This window comes from Asterias amurensis, chromosome 13 (genome assembly GCF_032118995.1).
Source record: "Asterias amurensis chromosome 13, ASM3211899v1".
Taxonomy (NCBI): Eukaryota; Metazoa; Echinodermata; class Asteroidea; order Forcipulatida; family Asteriidae; genus Asterias; species Asterias amurensis.
In genome coordinates this window covers 13,258,041-13,274,414 of record NC_092660.1, presented here as the reverse complement: position 1 = coordinate 13,274,414, position 16,374 = coordinate 13,258,041, and the positions used below count along the sequence as shown (strand labels likewise).

Genomic DNA, 16,374 nt, shown 5'->3' with positions numbered 1-16,374 from the left:
TCGAGTTGGTCCTTGAAAAGCGTTTGTAACCGTTTGTTATAAAATGCATATGGGTAGAAAGATGTTGTAAAAGTAGAATACAATGATCCACACAAACATGCCTCGAAATTGCACGGTTTTCCTTTTACCTCGTCGACTAACACGGTCAGCCATCTAATTTATTCCTCCATGGTGGGATTGACTCCCAAAAATGGCCGACCGTGTTAGTTCGCAAAGGAAAAGGAAAACCACGCAATTTCGAGGCAAATTTGTGTGGATCATTGTATTCTACTTTTAAAACATCTTGACAACCATATGCATTTTATAACAAACGGTTACAAACGCTTTTTATAGACCAACTCGTCCGATCCAAGGCATCGTGTTCCTGTAACAATTACCGACTTGATTTCAAGACTACCTTTGGGGCATCGGACACAATGCTGCTCCGCATTTCTGCCTCTCTAATTGGAACAAGGAGATGGGCCGACCAGGGTGAATTTGCCGAAATAAAGGACAACGACGTTTTGGCACTTGAGTTTTTTTGTCGCTATTTATTTGCAAGTACATGGATTACATCGGCCTGATAACGGAAATATTGACCAGAAAGAAAAAACAAAATCAAATGCTATAATAGGCCTCCATTTCGCCATGTTGTCCATAAAGTTAGAAAAATGTTTTGTTCTTATTCAGTATATAATTATAGCTTAACTCAAGGGACGAGGACAGATTTGAAGTTTTGCATGGTTGATATGTTCGGAATCACCGAGGGACAGTAAAGCCCGGTTTATACTTCCTGCGAATGCCATCGAATGTACAGCCCTGTTTTCACTGCGAATGTTTCACTGTAAGCATTCAACTGATGCGAATTATTTTTTTTTTGCGAATTGGTGGCGTCAAAAGTATAGACCGGGCTTGAAAATTTTCAGATAATTACTTCTAAATGCATCTAAACTTATTCATTCTATTCTTCGGATCTAGATTAATTATATTTTCATTTGATCGTTTCGTCAATTCACTAAGCAAATTGGCCACAAGGGTGGACAAAAGTTGGGTATTAAATTAATCTAGAACTCGGAACATCCAGTCTGGTCAGACTCGATAAAACTAGTCACGTAAATCCCAGCGTCTTCGAACTCTCTCAAGGCGTCTTGCACATCACCAGTCTCGAGGGTCTGGGTTCGACTGAGAAGCCAGTTGAGCTGGTAGTTGAAGAAGAAGTAGTTATCACAGGAGTGTACCATGGCGAAGTTTTCGTAGTCGGTGTCGAGGACCCAGAAATCACCAATAAAGTACGACGATCCTGTTCGGAAGAAAAATATAAATATAGAGTTTTGCTGAAAATAATTTACTTCGATTACGTGTTGCCTGTATAAGCACGGTATACTCCCAAACTCCCAAAGTAAGAGAAGACCTGGACCCGGTTCCCGTTGGCCTGACCTCTATCTGGGTAAGCATGACCCAGAGGGCAAACTGTCGTAGTGCTTTTCATTTGGGGAATTTTTTGTCATCTAAATCGATTCCAAAAGGAACCGTTTAAAGGTGGAAAACGTTTGAGGATGAAAATTCTATCGTACAGAAAGAATAATATCCCTCGAACCTGTGTCATGGCCCATTAGTGGGTCAAACCATAGAACAAGGGGCAAGCTGACGCAAAATCCAAATACTACCTTTTTAATTCACGAATTTGGTCAGGCCCCCCTTTTTTATATGCGGTTTTGAACAAAATCCTCGACAAAACGGTTGGCTATCCAACATTTTCACAGGTTGGTTGTATGGATGTATCGTCATCATCACGGAGGACGCGAAAGCTGGATGTTAAAAATGAAAGCTGGATGTTAAAAATTTACATCTTTTTAAAATCTGCAAGGTTATAATTTTCTTCATTATTTTGGTTTGTTTTAGCAAAGAGTCGAGTTTTGCAAACTGTTACTAGACCAACGTAGGACGGAAATGAAACTCATGTTGGGAAACTGAATTATATAATAGAAAGCTCTCTTACATCAGTAAATCTGGGGTCATCTGCGCCAGTTCAATGGACACAGGGTGTTTTTTTTATGGGGGGACTAATGAGTTCTTATAGTGGATTTCCCAAGCTACAGGGAGGGCTAAAAAAAAAAAAATGTTTTTAATCATCAAAAGCTGACGTAATATTTTTTTTTTAAAGTTCACTTTCTGGTATTAACTTTGTAAACATAACCTTCTCACCATGCTCAGCACAATTAATGTTTACATTGTCTTGCGCACAAGAAGTTGACGTCACAAGAACTTAATTGTTTGACGAGGCCCAATAACCTGCGGATAAATTTGCCTCACCCTTAATAGTAGAGGGCCAATGTACTCCCGTGGAAATTTCATGTTAATTTATGGCAACCATTACAAAAAGGAGATTTTTAGGTAAAAATGGTGCATGAACTTTTATCTCAGGTCAAGGTCACTAAAGGTCAATAGAAAAAGGGCATCATCATTTTTATTTTTCTATGGACTCATAAGAATGCATTTAAAATGGTTGCCCTAAATAATTAACATAAAATGCCCACGGGACCCGAAATCTGCACATTGGCCCCCCTACTATAAGTTGCGTCATGTATGAGTGCGGCTTACACATTCTTTTGCAAATTATTCCCTTAAGTGCTTACCGAGATTCATTTCCAGCTTGGCTGGTGCCTTAGGATTCGGTGCGAAAGCGAACCCTTCAAGTGACCTCGACACTCCGTTATTCTCGTGTGTAGCGAAGTTCACTACATTAACGAGGCCGTCGTCTCTTGCTGAATAATCGGCATGGATACATTTATAACCCTCCTCGAATTCAGTATTCTCGAAGCGAAGGATCTCAAACCATCTGCCTGTGGAGTAAAATGTTATATTTTTGAATGTGAAATACTGCTGATGATTGTTTTGAGTGAGATAATTTTATTGACTTATGAAAATCTTTTCTTTTTTTGCCTTTGGACTTAGCAGTTAGGTCAGCTCAAATAAACATAATCGTACAATTCAACATTATATAAAAACATTATTTACATACATTACGATACAACAATACAATACAATATACAAAGATTAAAAAGATTTCGTGTATTGTAACTTGTATTGTTGTATCGTAATATTAAAATACCTCTCCTCTGCAAGATTCCATATTGGTTTATTACCGAAAATTATATCTTGGTTCAAGATTTGTTCATTAGATCTAGCTAAGATCTTGAAAAGTCTTAAGGTGATATAATAACTTGGCTAAGGCTTCGAGAAGTTTTGAGGAGATAACATCATATTGTCGAGTTAAAGTTCATGCCATCCAGGTGCTGCGAAGGGACTTGTTATTAAGTGGCTAGTTAATGCAAAAATTGATTATTCCCAATAGGATAATGTATACTAAAAGCGTAGTATAACTCTGGTTCAGTTTATATTTATTCATGCCGGGAAAGCGACTGAATTTTTACGGAAACGTGAACCTGCCGGACTTCGATATTTCCAAATTTTGTAAGGAGATTGATTATATTAATTTTTGTGAGATATTAACAAGTTGGGTAATTTAAATTTACTTAGTTCTGGTATCAATCTTTCTTTTAACTTTCAGAGAACCATACGACTGTCGTTTTTAGTTGTGTATGAACATAGCTTTCACAAAACCTGTAAATGTACATTGAATAAACTAAATAACTACACACTTCAACACCATCTCGTTTGTCACTGCCTGTAAAATTCAAACTCGGTTACACATGTCACCCCATCATGGGAGTGTCAAGACTTGATGAGCTCAATGAGGAGAAGCATGACAATTATTTTATCGTATATTCCTTGACGGAGTGTAAACTTGAAGTAGTTCAGAAATAAAATGGGGAGCCTTACCATTAAGTGATAGAAATGATTGTCAATGATGACGAAATGAAAAGAGAGCAAATTATTCTTACCGAAATATGCCGTTATGTTGAAGTCATTCATTACTTCCACGGTGGGACACCATCCCCAGGAAAAAGCATTTGCCTGACAGCACGCCACAAGTCCGCCAAGGACCAGGCCGAGAATTACGGTCGCACCACTCTTCATGTTTCAGCTGGATCGAGACACTGGATATTTTGGGAGAGTCGACGTCAACTGGTCTCGTTCACTGCAAATTGAACCTGTTAACAAAGCTGGCGCGAGCTTTTATAACTTCGTATTTAGCAAGATCGTTACCAGGTGTGGGTTTGAGAAAAGCTACGATCTTGCTCGAACCCGTTCTTCATTATGAGTATCCCAATGCATTGTTCTGATTCCCGGTGGTCGAGGTATAAAATACACGTTGCGGATGTGTGAATAGGTTGGATTTTAGTTTTGGTAATCGGATAATTTCTCATCAAAGCTTTGTCAACAAATATTTGGCAAGTTCTACCATCTTCACGTTTACAGACTTTACAAAAGACTATTCAGTTAAAAACAAATCTTGTTGAAATTTTTATCAGATGAGGTAACTGCAGATCTGCATCGATATAAGAAGTTAGTTAATTTTACTATATGCGCTCTCATCATACAGCCAGAGCTGAGCCTAGATCAAGGTTGTACGAAACCGGTTTACAAAAAAGGTTCCCCACAAATTTCCACATTTCGATCCGGATGTCGCAGGTCAGGTCCCTATCCAGTCATTTTGTTTTTGTTCGACCTAAAGTTACACATTTATATTTCTATTCAAATCTCTTAATTTGAATAGGCTATATGCATTATACAGAGTTTTTGCGCGCGGCTGTTTTAAACGAACCGTTCACAAGTGCACATCAGGGCCAATTTCATAGAGCTGTTTAAAGGAACACGTTGCCTTGGATCGGACGAGTTGGTCAAAACAAAAGCGTTTGTTACCGTTTTTTATAAAATGCATATGGTTGGAAAGATGTTTTAAAAGTAGAATACAATGATCCACACAAGTTTGCCTCGAAATTGCGTGGTTTTCCTTCTACTGTGCGAACTAACATGGTCGGCTATTTATGGGAGTCAAAATGTTGACCCCCATAAATGGCTGACCGTGTTAGTCATAGAGCTGTTTAAAGGAACACGTTGCCTTGGATCGGACGAGTTGGTCAAAACAAAAGCGTTTGTTACCGTTTTTTATAAAATGCATATGGTTGGAAAGATGTTTTAAAAGTAGAATACAATGATCCACACAAGTTTGCCTCGAAATTGCGTGGTTTTCCTTCTACTGTGCGAACTAACATGGTCGGCTATTTATGGGAGTCAAAATGTTGACCCCCATAAATGGCTGACCGTGTTAGTCGACGAGGTAAAAGGAAAACCGTGCAATTTCGAGGCATGTTTGTGTGGATCATTGTATTCTACTTTTACAACATCTTTCTACCCATATGCATTTTATAAAAAACGGTTACAAACGCTTTTGTTTTGACCAACTCGTCCGATCCAAGGCAACGTGTTCCTTTAAGCACAGATATTGTTAAAGTGTCTGTGTACTTTTTCACAACACAAAACACAATGTCCACAGATTGAAATTAAACTTACACAGTTTGAAGATTATGATAGTAGAAAGCTTCCCTTGAAATTTTACTTACTGAGGTGCTGCAGTTTTTAAGAAATGAGTAAAAAAAAAAAAAAAAAATCGTCTATACCATGTAAAAACGTACTAACCAGTTATTAGTTATGCTATGATTATGGTGTAATACCATAACTGGTTAATGGAATTTTACATGCTAAAATAATTTCCGTGTTGCTAGATCTGTACCAGAACATGAACTAAAACCTAAACGAAAACCTAAAATGGACGTGTTGAAAAATACGGGCAATGTAACTTGAATTTTGATTGGCCACCCGATATTCTTTCACTGCCTGGCCCCTCATTACTGGAACGTATGCAGATCTTTGAGATAAGAGGTGGTCGGAAGGGCGCACCACGACCATGCCCATACCAGGTTCGCTGAGAGGCAACTACATTTTATATAGCCCCATTATACGCTAAATATCGGCACACAAAGATTTGACATACCTTAATGACATAATAGATGTATGGTCACGTAATAAAGCCTAGAAGCCCGGCATGTTTATGGGCAGCATGTCGTTGGTTCAAGCCGCCAAATTGAGTTTAGTGCAGTGTGGAAATGTCATGATTTGAAAGCAATTTTCACAATTTATCTATTCCCTGGGAATGCTCGATAATTTCAAACTACCATAAGCACTCTTCACACCATACGTATTTCCTGGGGTTTGATCGTAAGTGTGTAACGAAAGTGCATAATTATATTATTCCTGTGAAATAGTACTCCCGGGAGTTACCTAATTGGGATAGTGAGAACGGTTGCTGGGGTGGCAGTGGGGTTAAAAACTCCAGGGATTTTCCCGTGAATTAACTTCTCGGGAAATGGTTCTGCAGTGTGAAAAGGGTTCTAGACTGGTTATGCACATAGCTATATAGTAAGTTATTTCGTATTTTTTTAGTCGCGGGTATTTTACATCAATATGGTGGAGGCAATTGATAGGGTGGCTGTAGGCCTGGGGAAAAAATAAGTGCCGCCCGCCGCCTGCAATGCGGGGGCGGAGGGGGGGGGGGTGTGTGAAAATGAATGCACATTTTGGTCAATTTCGCGTCCATTTATTTATTGTGTTGTTGATTTATTAGCTGTTCCGACGGTCGGAACAGGTATTGTTTTCATAGAGATTTTTATTACTTTTATTATAGGTTTTTCTCGGCCAATTTCATCCAAACTCCATTCATTTTAACTCCTGGCTCATTCAATTTAGTTTGAGAATGAATGCTCCGTTGAATTTCAACAGTCAATAAGAGAAATTCAACTAGTTAAGCATTTACTGCAAAGTGACTGCACTGGGCAAATGCCACGGTTTTATAATGGCAAACTATGTTTGTTTAGGACTGGGGTTTGCCTGTACTGGACCAAATACTGGTTTTGTTGCGGCACACCACTTCGGCAAAGTGATAGAAAACCTATACTGGACAAATAGTGGCTTTGGGAAGGTACACCATTTCGGGCAAAATGATAGAAAACCTTTTCTGGGCAATACTGGATTCGTGAAGGCACACCTTTTGATGAACCTTTAATGGGCCAATGCTGTAGCGGTGCGCCATTTTGGGAAAATAGTAGAAAACCTCTATTGGTCCAATACTGGTTTTGTAGCTGCACACCATTTTTGTCGAAATGGTATAGAAAACATTTTCTGTGCCAATTCTGGTTTTGTGCCGGCACACCATTTCGGCAAAATGCTAGAAAACCCCAATTTGGCAAATACTGGTTCTGTAGCAGCACACCATTTTGGCAAAAATGGTGGAAAACCTTTCATAAGCCAATGCTGGTTTTGTAGCTGCACACCCTTTGACGAAATGGTAGAAAACCTCTATTTGACAAACACTGGTTTTGTAGCTGCACAACATTTTGGCAAAATGGCATCACATAAAACTTTTTCTGGGCCAACATGCCAATACTGGTTTTGGCGAACTGGTAAAGAACATATTTTCTAATTAGTAAACCGACTTGAGGAATTACATGCAAGTCATTAAACCTTATGGTACCGGCATTTTGAAAAACCGAATTCTATTACTTATATTTATTTTGTGCAAAAATGTATACCTCCTTTGTTATTTTATTGGTTTTTGCAAAGCATTGTTAAATTAATATATTCATTACTAGTTTTTTTGTTATTAATTTGTTTTCTAATTTTAATTTTTAATTTATTACTTTATATCGTTGTTGTATGTACTTTTTTTATTGCAAATTAATTTCAATTAAGTTTAATTTATTTCATATCATGGGCCCTATTTTGTACGTTTTTATTTTATTAATCACGAGTTAAAATGCTGGTTGAATTTTCGTCTAATAATGAAAGTTTTACTTTCTGACATCTGTCTCCTGTTTTTTTTTGGCGGCACACCTTTTTGGCAAATAATGGTGGAAAAACTTTATTGGGCCAATATTGGTTTTGTAGCTGCAGTATATTAGAAAATCTTTTCTGGCCAATACTGTTTTTATAACGGCGCACCATTGGGCCGAGATTGAACCGATGTTGTTTGTGATTTTTATTTAAAACTGATTTAAGTAATGCGCGTTAGGAGGATTTTGTTGCTGTAAAATACCCCCAAAATTGTAGATATTATTTGACGGCCCTTTTTTATAAATATTGATTGCACTAATGTATTTTTTTCGAATAAGGGAATCAATGTGTGGTGAAGAGGTTTTCAACTAGTGGTTTAAACCCGACGAGGCCTGGTTCTTGATAACTTTACCGGGACGAAGTCGAGGTAAATTATCAAGAACCAGGCCTCGGCGGGTTTAAACCACTAGTTGAAAACCGATTCAACACACTTTGATTCCCATTCAAAACCTTTTTGGTCAAAAAACATCAACACTTTTTGGTAAAAAAGTAAAATAAATGCAAAAATTATAATTGTTCAATAAATTGTTTCAACACATTACCCCTCCAGCTATGAAATGGTAAGGCCCTCGGGTAATCAACTCCTTATAAGGGAATGCTGTGCGCGTCGCGCGTATCGCACAATCTGTCCCGGCCGTTGCTCTCGACCAATAGGAATGAAGAAACTGGCTTGTCACGCTAATGTTTTAACACTTTGTACTGGTCATAAACACAGATTTATACACACCCACGTGACGTGCTCTTCACCAATAGGAATAGCGAAACTGTCTGAGGTATTTATGAATTATGATTAATCTTAGAGGACGAGTCCCAGCCCTGCACTGTACGATGTATGTAAACCTGAAGTTTAATCCTCGTTTTAGGACGACCTTCCGTATGTGGCGCCACCACTTTTTCACTATTTTTTTTACAAAAAGGGATATCTCATTGAAATAAATTAGGTACTATATTATTTCGTATCGAAAGAAAAAGTGGTGGCGCCATACATAAACGTTTCCAGTGTTTAAGCTTACAATTATTTTGAGTAATTACCAATTGTATAATTCAGTGCCTTTACAATTGAGTTGCTCAACTTACGGCGAGGCAGAAGACCCAAGTGGTTTTTTGGTAATATACCGTCGGTCCACAATCCACTCATTGATGATTACAAAAACATTATTCACTATCAAAATCCTGTGCTATATTCCTTCGAGTTTAAATAATTGCAGTTTAATGATATACCGACAAAATGTCAAGAGAGGAAACAGCGTAGTAGCCTAAACACTTCGATTTGCGGAAATGGTATTAAGAAATTGCACGGTCTGAAGGCAGAATTGCCCCCAAATTAACAAATTCTCGGGACTAAAGATTTGCATAAAAACGAATATTAATCAAATACGTTTACTTCACGTCCGATTTTTGCAAAATTCTTTTTTTTTCGCACCATGACTAGAACTACGTACCCAAAATACCCCCTTGCCAAATTTCGTCTCTGGTCAAATATTTAACAACAAAACCATACTGTGGATGTCAATATACATCCAGCCCGGGGGTTACGAGGTACAAAGTGGCTCTCTAAAAAAGCTAAAGACAGATAATAAACGCTATTCTACACGACTAAACAAGAAACCCTTGAAATGAGTAAAAATCTTGTTCAATACAAACAGTGAGTGTTATCTTAATATCAAAATCGACAAATCTAATACTTATTACAAACAGAAAAGAGGTGAATGTCTTTGCCGATTAGGTGCATGGACATAATCGCTCCATATTTTCGACGGTATCTCAATAACACTCACACCATTTGAAAAGCAACGTTCACAACCAACATTTTTATTGTATATTTTTATATTTCAGATTTGCAAATTAGAGAAGGCAAAATCATTTTTGAACAGATACTACTCATCTGCATTTCATAGATCCGATATAGACAGGGAAATATTGTAGTTCTCTATTCAAGGGAAAAGTCAACTGCATTGCATCGGCATACCCCCAACCCAAGCTTATTATTTGACATTTGTAAGAATGGATAATTCAGTCGGCACAAGCAGTTATATTATGCCTGAGCAAAATTACATCTTCCGTGCAACTGATTAGCAAAATTTGTCTACCAGGGCCCCTTTCCCACGTAGCCCCGGGCTGTATAAATATCACCATAATCTTTACGTAAACAGTATTTTGGGTTGAAAAATATTTAACCGTATATGGAAACTTGATAAGCTGGTAATTTGGGTACGTAGTTGAAGTCATGGTGAGCATGTAGAAATTTGGACGTGTAATAAACGATTTGAAAATAATTATTCACTCTGTGCAGAATTGCCCCAAAGATGGCAAATTCTCGCGACTAAATATTTGCATAAATAATAATTATCATAAAACCTTTTACTTCACGTCCTGCACAAACTTTTTTTCGCACCATGACACCAACTACGTACTCAAAGAACCACGTTTGCAAAATTCGACACTGGTCAAATATTCTATTAAAAAAAACAAAAAACACCGCGGATGTAAACATCTTAATAGTTACATCCAGCCCCGGGGGCCATGAAGTACAAAGTGGCTCTCTTAAAAAGCTATGACAGATACAAAAAAGTGCTATTTTACACGACCAAAGAAGTTATTGGTTTTTGTTTTGTGCCCGTGACATGGATCTAAGGATGCAAGTCGACAAAGGCCTATATCATATCCAAGACATTATTGGATTCGCACAGACTATACACCAACGGTAAGCGCTAGTCATGGTCTACAGTTTCGTGTTTTTGTTTTATGTCTGTGGCTTGGATCTAAGCGATGCAAGTCGACAAAGGAGGGAGCCATTTGCGGCAATTTTGGGCAGGTTGGAAAACGTCAGGAGACGGGGTGCCGAAAACGGTTGGCATACAAGTTCGCTCAGAGTCTCTGACCTTGACCATTATTCCTGAACTTAGTAGGCAAGACAAATAATCTGGGTACCTGTGTGTGGCTTGAATAATACCGCATCCGATGATCAACTTGCGGAGACCCTGCATCAACTCCGTGGTGCTCAAAAAACGTTTAAGCAAGCCTACTCCCAATGGTTGGCACGAAGAGTGTTTTCCGGACGTCAATATTAGCCATTCTGGAGAGAAATTCAAAGTACAAAGGTTATGTTGAACCCCAAGAAATTGTTTGATCCAAACATACTATACACCATAGGTAAGCCCTATTCAAGGGCTACACGTTTATAATTGTTTCGTGTCTATGGCATAAATCTGCGCGGCATAAAGGGCGGGGAAAACGCTACCCCTCAAATTAAGGGAGAAAATGGGTAAAAAAGTAAGTTTTTCTTTAAATAATGACATTACACGGAGGCCCATATCATATCCAGGACATTATTGGATTCGCACATTAGTTTATGTGTGCACACGCCCTGATAGTTGTTTAATAGACCGATCCACTAAGCTCCGCCCAATTGCGTATTGACCAATCACAAAGCAACGAAGGTCCGACATGCGTGCGCGTATCTTGGCGCTCGCGGCAGAGTTGTGCAGAAAAGCATTGGAGAGCCCCACGTGTTCTTGCTCACACGTGCGTCGTGAGCGAAGCCTACTGGATCGGTCTATTGATATCACTGTCACTCCGAATTTTCATGCAATTGTCTCTTGAAAGTAACCCTACCAAATAAAGCATATAAGGTGACAATAAAGTTAAACTAAATTTGTTTAATTAAAGTTACTTGCGTTTAATGCAAGAAATGCAATACTGACTGCTTTAATTTATGTATGTCGCCTTGGACCGGTCACCACTAGAACGGAAGATATTAGAGAGGGGTTGCAAAAGTATTATCTCTAGAATGGTCATGGGGGTTTAAGTATTTTTTTTGACTGAACTAAGTTTAATAAGTATTACGTCACGTATTATTGAAATAATTATGTCACTGCCCCTTTAAATTATGCTTGACACCTCAGACTGGGCACTACTAGATAAGGTTGTCAACCTCCCTAACATCTACTGACCTTGTGTGGCCAGGCCTTAAAAAGGTGCACTCATTATTGCAAGCATTTGTAGGGGCTTGTTACGCACGTAATCTTAATTAAACAAATTTCATTAAATTATACTGGAACCCCCATGACAGGGCTAGGGATAAAAAACTTGTAAAGTTTGGAACCTCCTTTACACTTCCGACCTAGTGGTGCTCAGTCCAAGACGTCAAACATAATTTAAAGACGCAGTCATTATTGCATTACTTGTAAGTGCATAATACGCGCGTAACTTTAAATAAACAAATTCAATTAAAATGTATTTGCATTTTTGATACCTTGAATATTGTTGATACATTATTCGGGAGGGTTACCTTGTTTCAAGAGACATATAACAATGATATCAATTATTCTGCAACTATCAGGGCGTGTACACACATACACTTGTGGAAACAGGCGAAAACAGGCAATTTTGAATTCATGCAGTTATGCATATTTTTCGTGATTCCTTTTTTCTACATGATACTTTGTTTTGGGTTGTTTCAAAATTAATTTCAAAATTTGAAGTGAAAATGATATAACTTTTACTACTATCAGGGATACATACCTACTTAATGTAAATAGAGGCAAAATGACAACTTTAAATTTTACAAGCTATGCATATTTTCCCTGCTTGCTTTTTTCGATGTGCTGTTGCAATTTCGTCTGCAGGTCAGGTCATTTTTTGCCTTTAAAGACTAGACTATTTAGCGTATAACGGGCTGAACTGAAATCTTCTTGCGCCCCCTAAGCTTATATACACCTGGTAATGCTTCAATGAACTAAGAATGGTACATATGTATAGGACTTTTTGTCTGTACTGTAAATCCGTACACTATATTTAATAATACGAAAGTGTATGGCCGCCAGGTCTATATGTATGGCAACTATTACTGCGCTGTTGTATTCTTGCAGCGAACGCCCAGTCCTCCCACCGAACAAAAATCAATTTTCATTCGCCTTTGCTTTGCGTATTAGCATCAAATAGTGTTCTGTATCGGGCGACATAAAAATTACACCGACACATCAGTCTGACTCCAAAGCATGGGTAGCAGCCGCCTTGACCACTTGAGCATTGACAAAGAATATTGGTTATAATTTTTTTAAAGTTTCATTACCTCGAAAAAGATAACAGTTTGCAGAAAGTGTCTTGTAGCCATCTTGGCATCTATGGTCTTTCTTAGCTCCAATTTTTTCTTGGATGCCTCCTCTGATGCTAAAACTCTCTGCCTGTCCTCTTAGGAAATGCTGGTTTTCTCCCCTCTCTCGAGACGTTGGATAATGGTTAGCCAACCAGATTTGCTTGTGTCAGTTTTCTGATTTCTGTCCACAGAAATGAAAACGGTGCTATTTTCTCGCTATTGTAAGCTGTTGTGCCCCTCCCGCTCGAAGCTCTTTGAAACTTACATCAGCCTCGTTTGTTGTGGCGTTTGTGATCGACTTGAGCTTTCAGTCGAAATAACGCTGAAAATGTTTCGAATGGCAAGTCAGTGTAAACCCCAGTCGGCTCCTCTTTTTTTTTAATACATCGTTTCTCGATAGTACTGATTAATACTAATGTAAGGTATTGACGTGTATCCTCTTGCGTATAGCGGTCTGAATTCTTCTCCCGCCTCTTCTATACAGGGTTATGCTTCATTGAACTAGGAATGTCAACTATTTTCTTGACTTGTTGTTGGTATCAATGGATGATGTAAGATTCTCTGTGTAACAACGGGACAAACTTTTAGAGAGCCCACAGCTTTCATGGAAAGTTGGCAAGGCACCATTTCGTTTTAAGATTAACCATGGTGGAAGGATGGATTAATAAATATGAGTACCGAGTACAGAGTAGGCATGTGTACAGTGCTAACACACATCGGTGTGTGTGGGTAAAAAACAAAATGAACTGCCTCTAGTGTAGCCACCGGGCAATCTATGTGGTTTAGTTGGTATGACACTGCTCTAGAATTTCAAGGGTCGTGGGTTCCAATCTCACCCGAGTAATATGCTTGTGATTTTACAAGTACTGAGTTTACAAGGTTGTTACACACATCTGTGTGTAAGTGTACGAAATCCTCATGCGCACCCCACTTTGGTGAATCTGGAACCTGAGATCCGATGTGGGCCAAATCTCATAAATAACACAATAGCCACAATAAGCAAACTTCTTTTGCAAACAATCTTTTTCTGCGAAGCAATAATTTTGTGTGCTTACGTTTTTTTGTATTCGTGCATGCCTACGAAACTGGTCCCAGTATAGTGCTGCTTAAAGGCAGTGGACACTATTGGTAAATACTCAAAATAGTTATTGGCATAAAACCTATCTTTGTGACGAGTATAAAACATTGTGAGACACGGACGGTTCCCTCTGAGGTGTCTTAGTTTTCGAGAAAGAAGTAGTTTTCCACGAATTTGATTTCGAGACCTCAGATTTAGAACTTCAGGTCTCGAAATCAACCATCTAAACGCACACAACTTAATCTGACAAGGGTTATTTTTCTTTCACTATCTCGCAACTCCGATGACCGATTGAGCTCAAATTTTCACAGGTTTGTTATTTTATGCATATGTTGAGATACACCAACTGTTAAGGCTATTCTTTGACCATTACCAATAGTGTCCACTGCCTTTAACGGCAGATTTTGCACTTACTGTGTGATTTCCATTCAAAAGCAAATGCAATACCTAGGGCCCTACTTCTTGGAATAAACACTTAAACCCATCGCTTAAAGGCACTGATGGACACTGTGGTAGTTACTCAAATAATTGTAAGCAAACAAACTAGCTTTGTATAAAACAAACAATGAAGAGCTGTTGTCAGTACAAAGTATTGTGAGAAAAGGCTCCCTCTGAATGAAGTAGCGTAGTTTTTTATTAATAAGTAATCCAAGCATCTATAAACCCAATCTCCTGCAACTTCGACGACCACTATTGTGTCCAAATTTTCACAGGTTTATTATTTTATGCATTTCTTGAAAAACACCAAGTGAGAAGACTGGGCAAAAATTCATGGTTGCTTGTACCGTGAACAGAATCGGCGCTTACGGAAGCAGGGAACAATGAACTAACCTCAAACGTATTTCACAGGTTAGCGGCGAATTTTGGCTTATGTGCGTGTGTACTCCACGTTACTAGACATTCTACGCTTACAAGGCTAGCGCAGAAACTCAGCGCTTGCAATAGCGGGGAATCGTGATCGTCAGGGCAGAATTCGGCGGTAAGCAGAGCCATGAAGTAGGGCCCTGGGCTTTGACCAAAGGTGTCCAGTGCCTTGAATTTGGAAGCATTGCAAGATAATAATTTTCCCAATCAGTCTTCATTCCTGGTTAAAATTCTTTAAACAGATTAATGGACAAAGTTCGATGTCCTTTCAAATTGTGGAATAAGTGGAAAGCGTAATTCCGAAAGGATGTCAGTTGCAGATGGTTTCATATTTTATTTCTTCAAAGGTTCGAGGTTAATGATGTTTTTTTTTTATCCAGATTGAACCATTTTTAACCATAATATTGAGGATATGGGGCACTTATTTTGTCAACTAGTCATAAGTTTTTCAATTTTGAAATAAAAGTAAGTAAGAACGAGTTTTTATTAAAGTTTAATATTGATCTTCTGAATATATTATCATGTTTGGTTACAATTGGTTTAAAGGCGCTTGACACGTTTGGTAGGTGTATCTTAACATATGCATAACATACATGTAACAAACCAGTGAAAATTTGAACTCATTTGTCGTCAAAGTTGCAAGAGAATAATGGAGGAAACAACACCCTTGTCGCACAACAAGTTGTGTGCTTTCAGATGCTTGAATTCAAGACATCTTCATTGCTCGTTATCAAGTAAGTTGTTATTTTTTACAACTATTTTGAATAATTGCCAGAAGTGTCGTGAGCTTTTAACCAACTTTTGTTGAAAAAGTAATTGATTTTCCTAGGCAATACATTTATACCGATTTAGAATTGACCTAACCTCTCAACTTTGTTTGACAAATTATGGAGAGACTGGAAATTATTCAGGTTAGTGGTCTTTGATAAAGAATTAATTCAAAACCCTCTCCTACAATATTTTGCTTTGTATCCAAGTCTTCTTGCTTGTTAAATTAATTCCAAATTTATTTAGCTTAGTTTTTTTTTGTCTCTCTTCTCTCCTATTGTTTATTTATTTATTTGTTTATTTTTTGTGTATCCAGTGTTGATTTGTGAAAACAACTATTAAGATAACTTTTTGGTTGCTTAAAGGCAGTGGACACTATTGGTAGTTACTCAAAATAATTATTAGCATAAAACCTTATTTGGTGACAAGTAATGGGAACAGGTTGATAGTATTAAACTTTGTGAGAAACGGCTCCCTCTGAAGTAATGTAGTTTTCGAGATAGAAGAATTAAAAAGATTAAAAGTAACATTTAAACATGTTTTTGAAACTGGTTAAAAACTTACTTTATTTACTGAGTTAAAACAGAGACTTGGCATTTGGCATCTTGTGAATGGCAAGACTTTCAGCAGATCAAGCCAGAAACACAATTTTATTACATAAATTTCAATGCATAAAGACGGAGGACAAGTTGCATCAAACATTGTTAAGCTAGCCTCTACATTTGAAATATTC

At 38.0% G+C, this 16,374-nt stretch overlaps 2 protein-coding genes across 4 annotated transcripts in view; both read right to left on the bottom strand.

Annotated features, from left to right (window-relative positions):
• Nucleotides 1-16,374, bottom strand: part of LOC139945842 (multiple PDZ domain protein-like) — a 468,628-nt gene that overhangs the window by 102,378 nt on the left and 349,876 nt on the right. For 2 of the 3 annotated variants that reach the window (XM_071943325.1, XM_071943330.1), the window contains exons 1-2: nt 12,908-13,306; nt 10,765-10,909 (exon numbers count right to left, since the gene is read on the bottom strand). The gene's annotated coding sequence lies outside the window, so the exon portion shown is untranslated. Of the gene's footprint in view, nt 1-10,764; nt 10,910-12,907; nt 13,307-16,374 lie in introns of those variants that run through there. The other variant, XM_071943326.1, reaches the window with a different exon arrangement.
• On the bottom strand, nt 333-4,076 carry LOC139946333 (apolipoprotein D-like). Its single transcript, XM_071943967.1, has 3 exons — nt 3,885-4,076; nt 2,616-2,822; nt 333-1,279 (listed from the first exon to the last, which is right to left on the bottom strand). Exons 1-3 carry the CDS (start codon nt 4,018-4,020, stop codon nt 1,044-1,046), a joined length of 579 nt encoding a protein of 192 aa, XP_071800068.1. The 5' UTR covers nt 4,021-4,076; the 3' UTR covers nt 333-1,043.

Excerpts from the sequence above, each read along its gene's own strand:
- LOC139946333 (XM_071943967.1), bottom strand. The coding sequence starts at position 4,020 with ATGAAGAGTGGTGCGACCGTAATTCTCGGCCTGGTCCTTGGCGGACTT. Across the intron at positions 2,823-3,884 it reads CAACATAACGGCATATTTCG|GCAGATGGTTTGAGATCCTT; the intron begins GTAAGAATAATT and ends TTTACTCCACAG. Across the intron at positions 1,280-2,615 it reads CAAGCTGGAAATGAATCTCG|GATCGTCGTACTTTATTGGT; the intron begins GTAAGCACTTAA and ends TCTTCCGAACAG.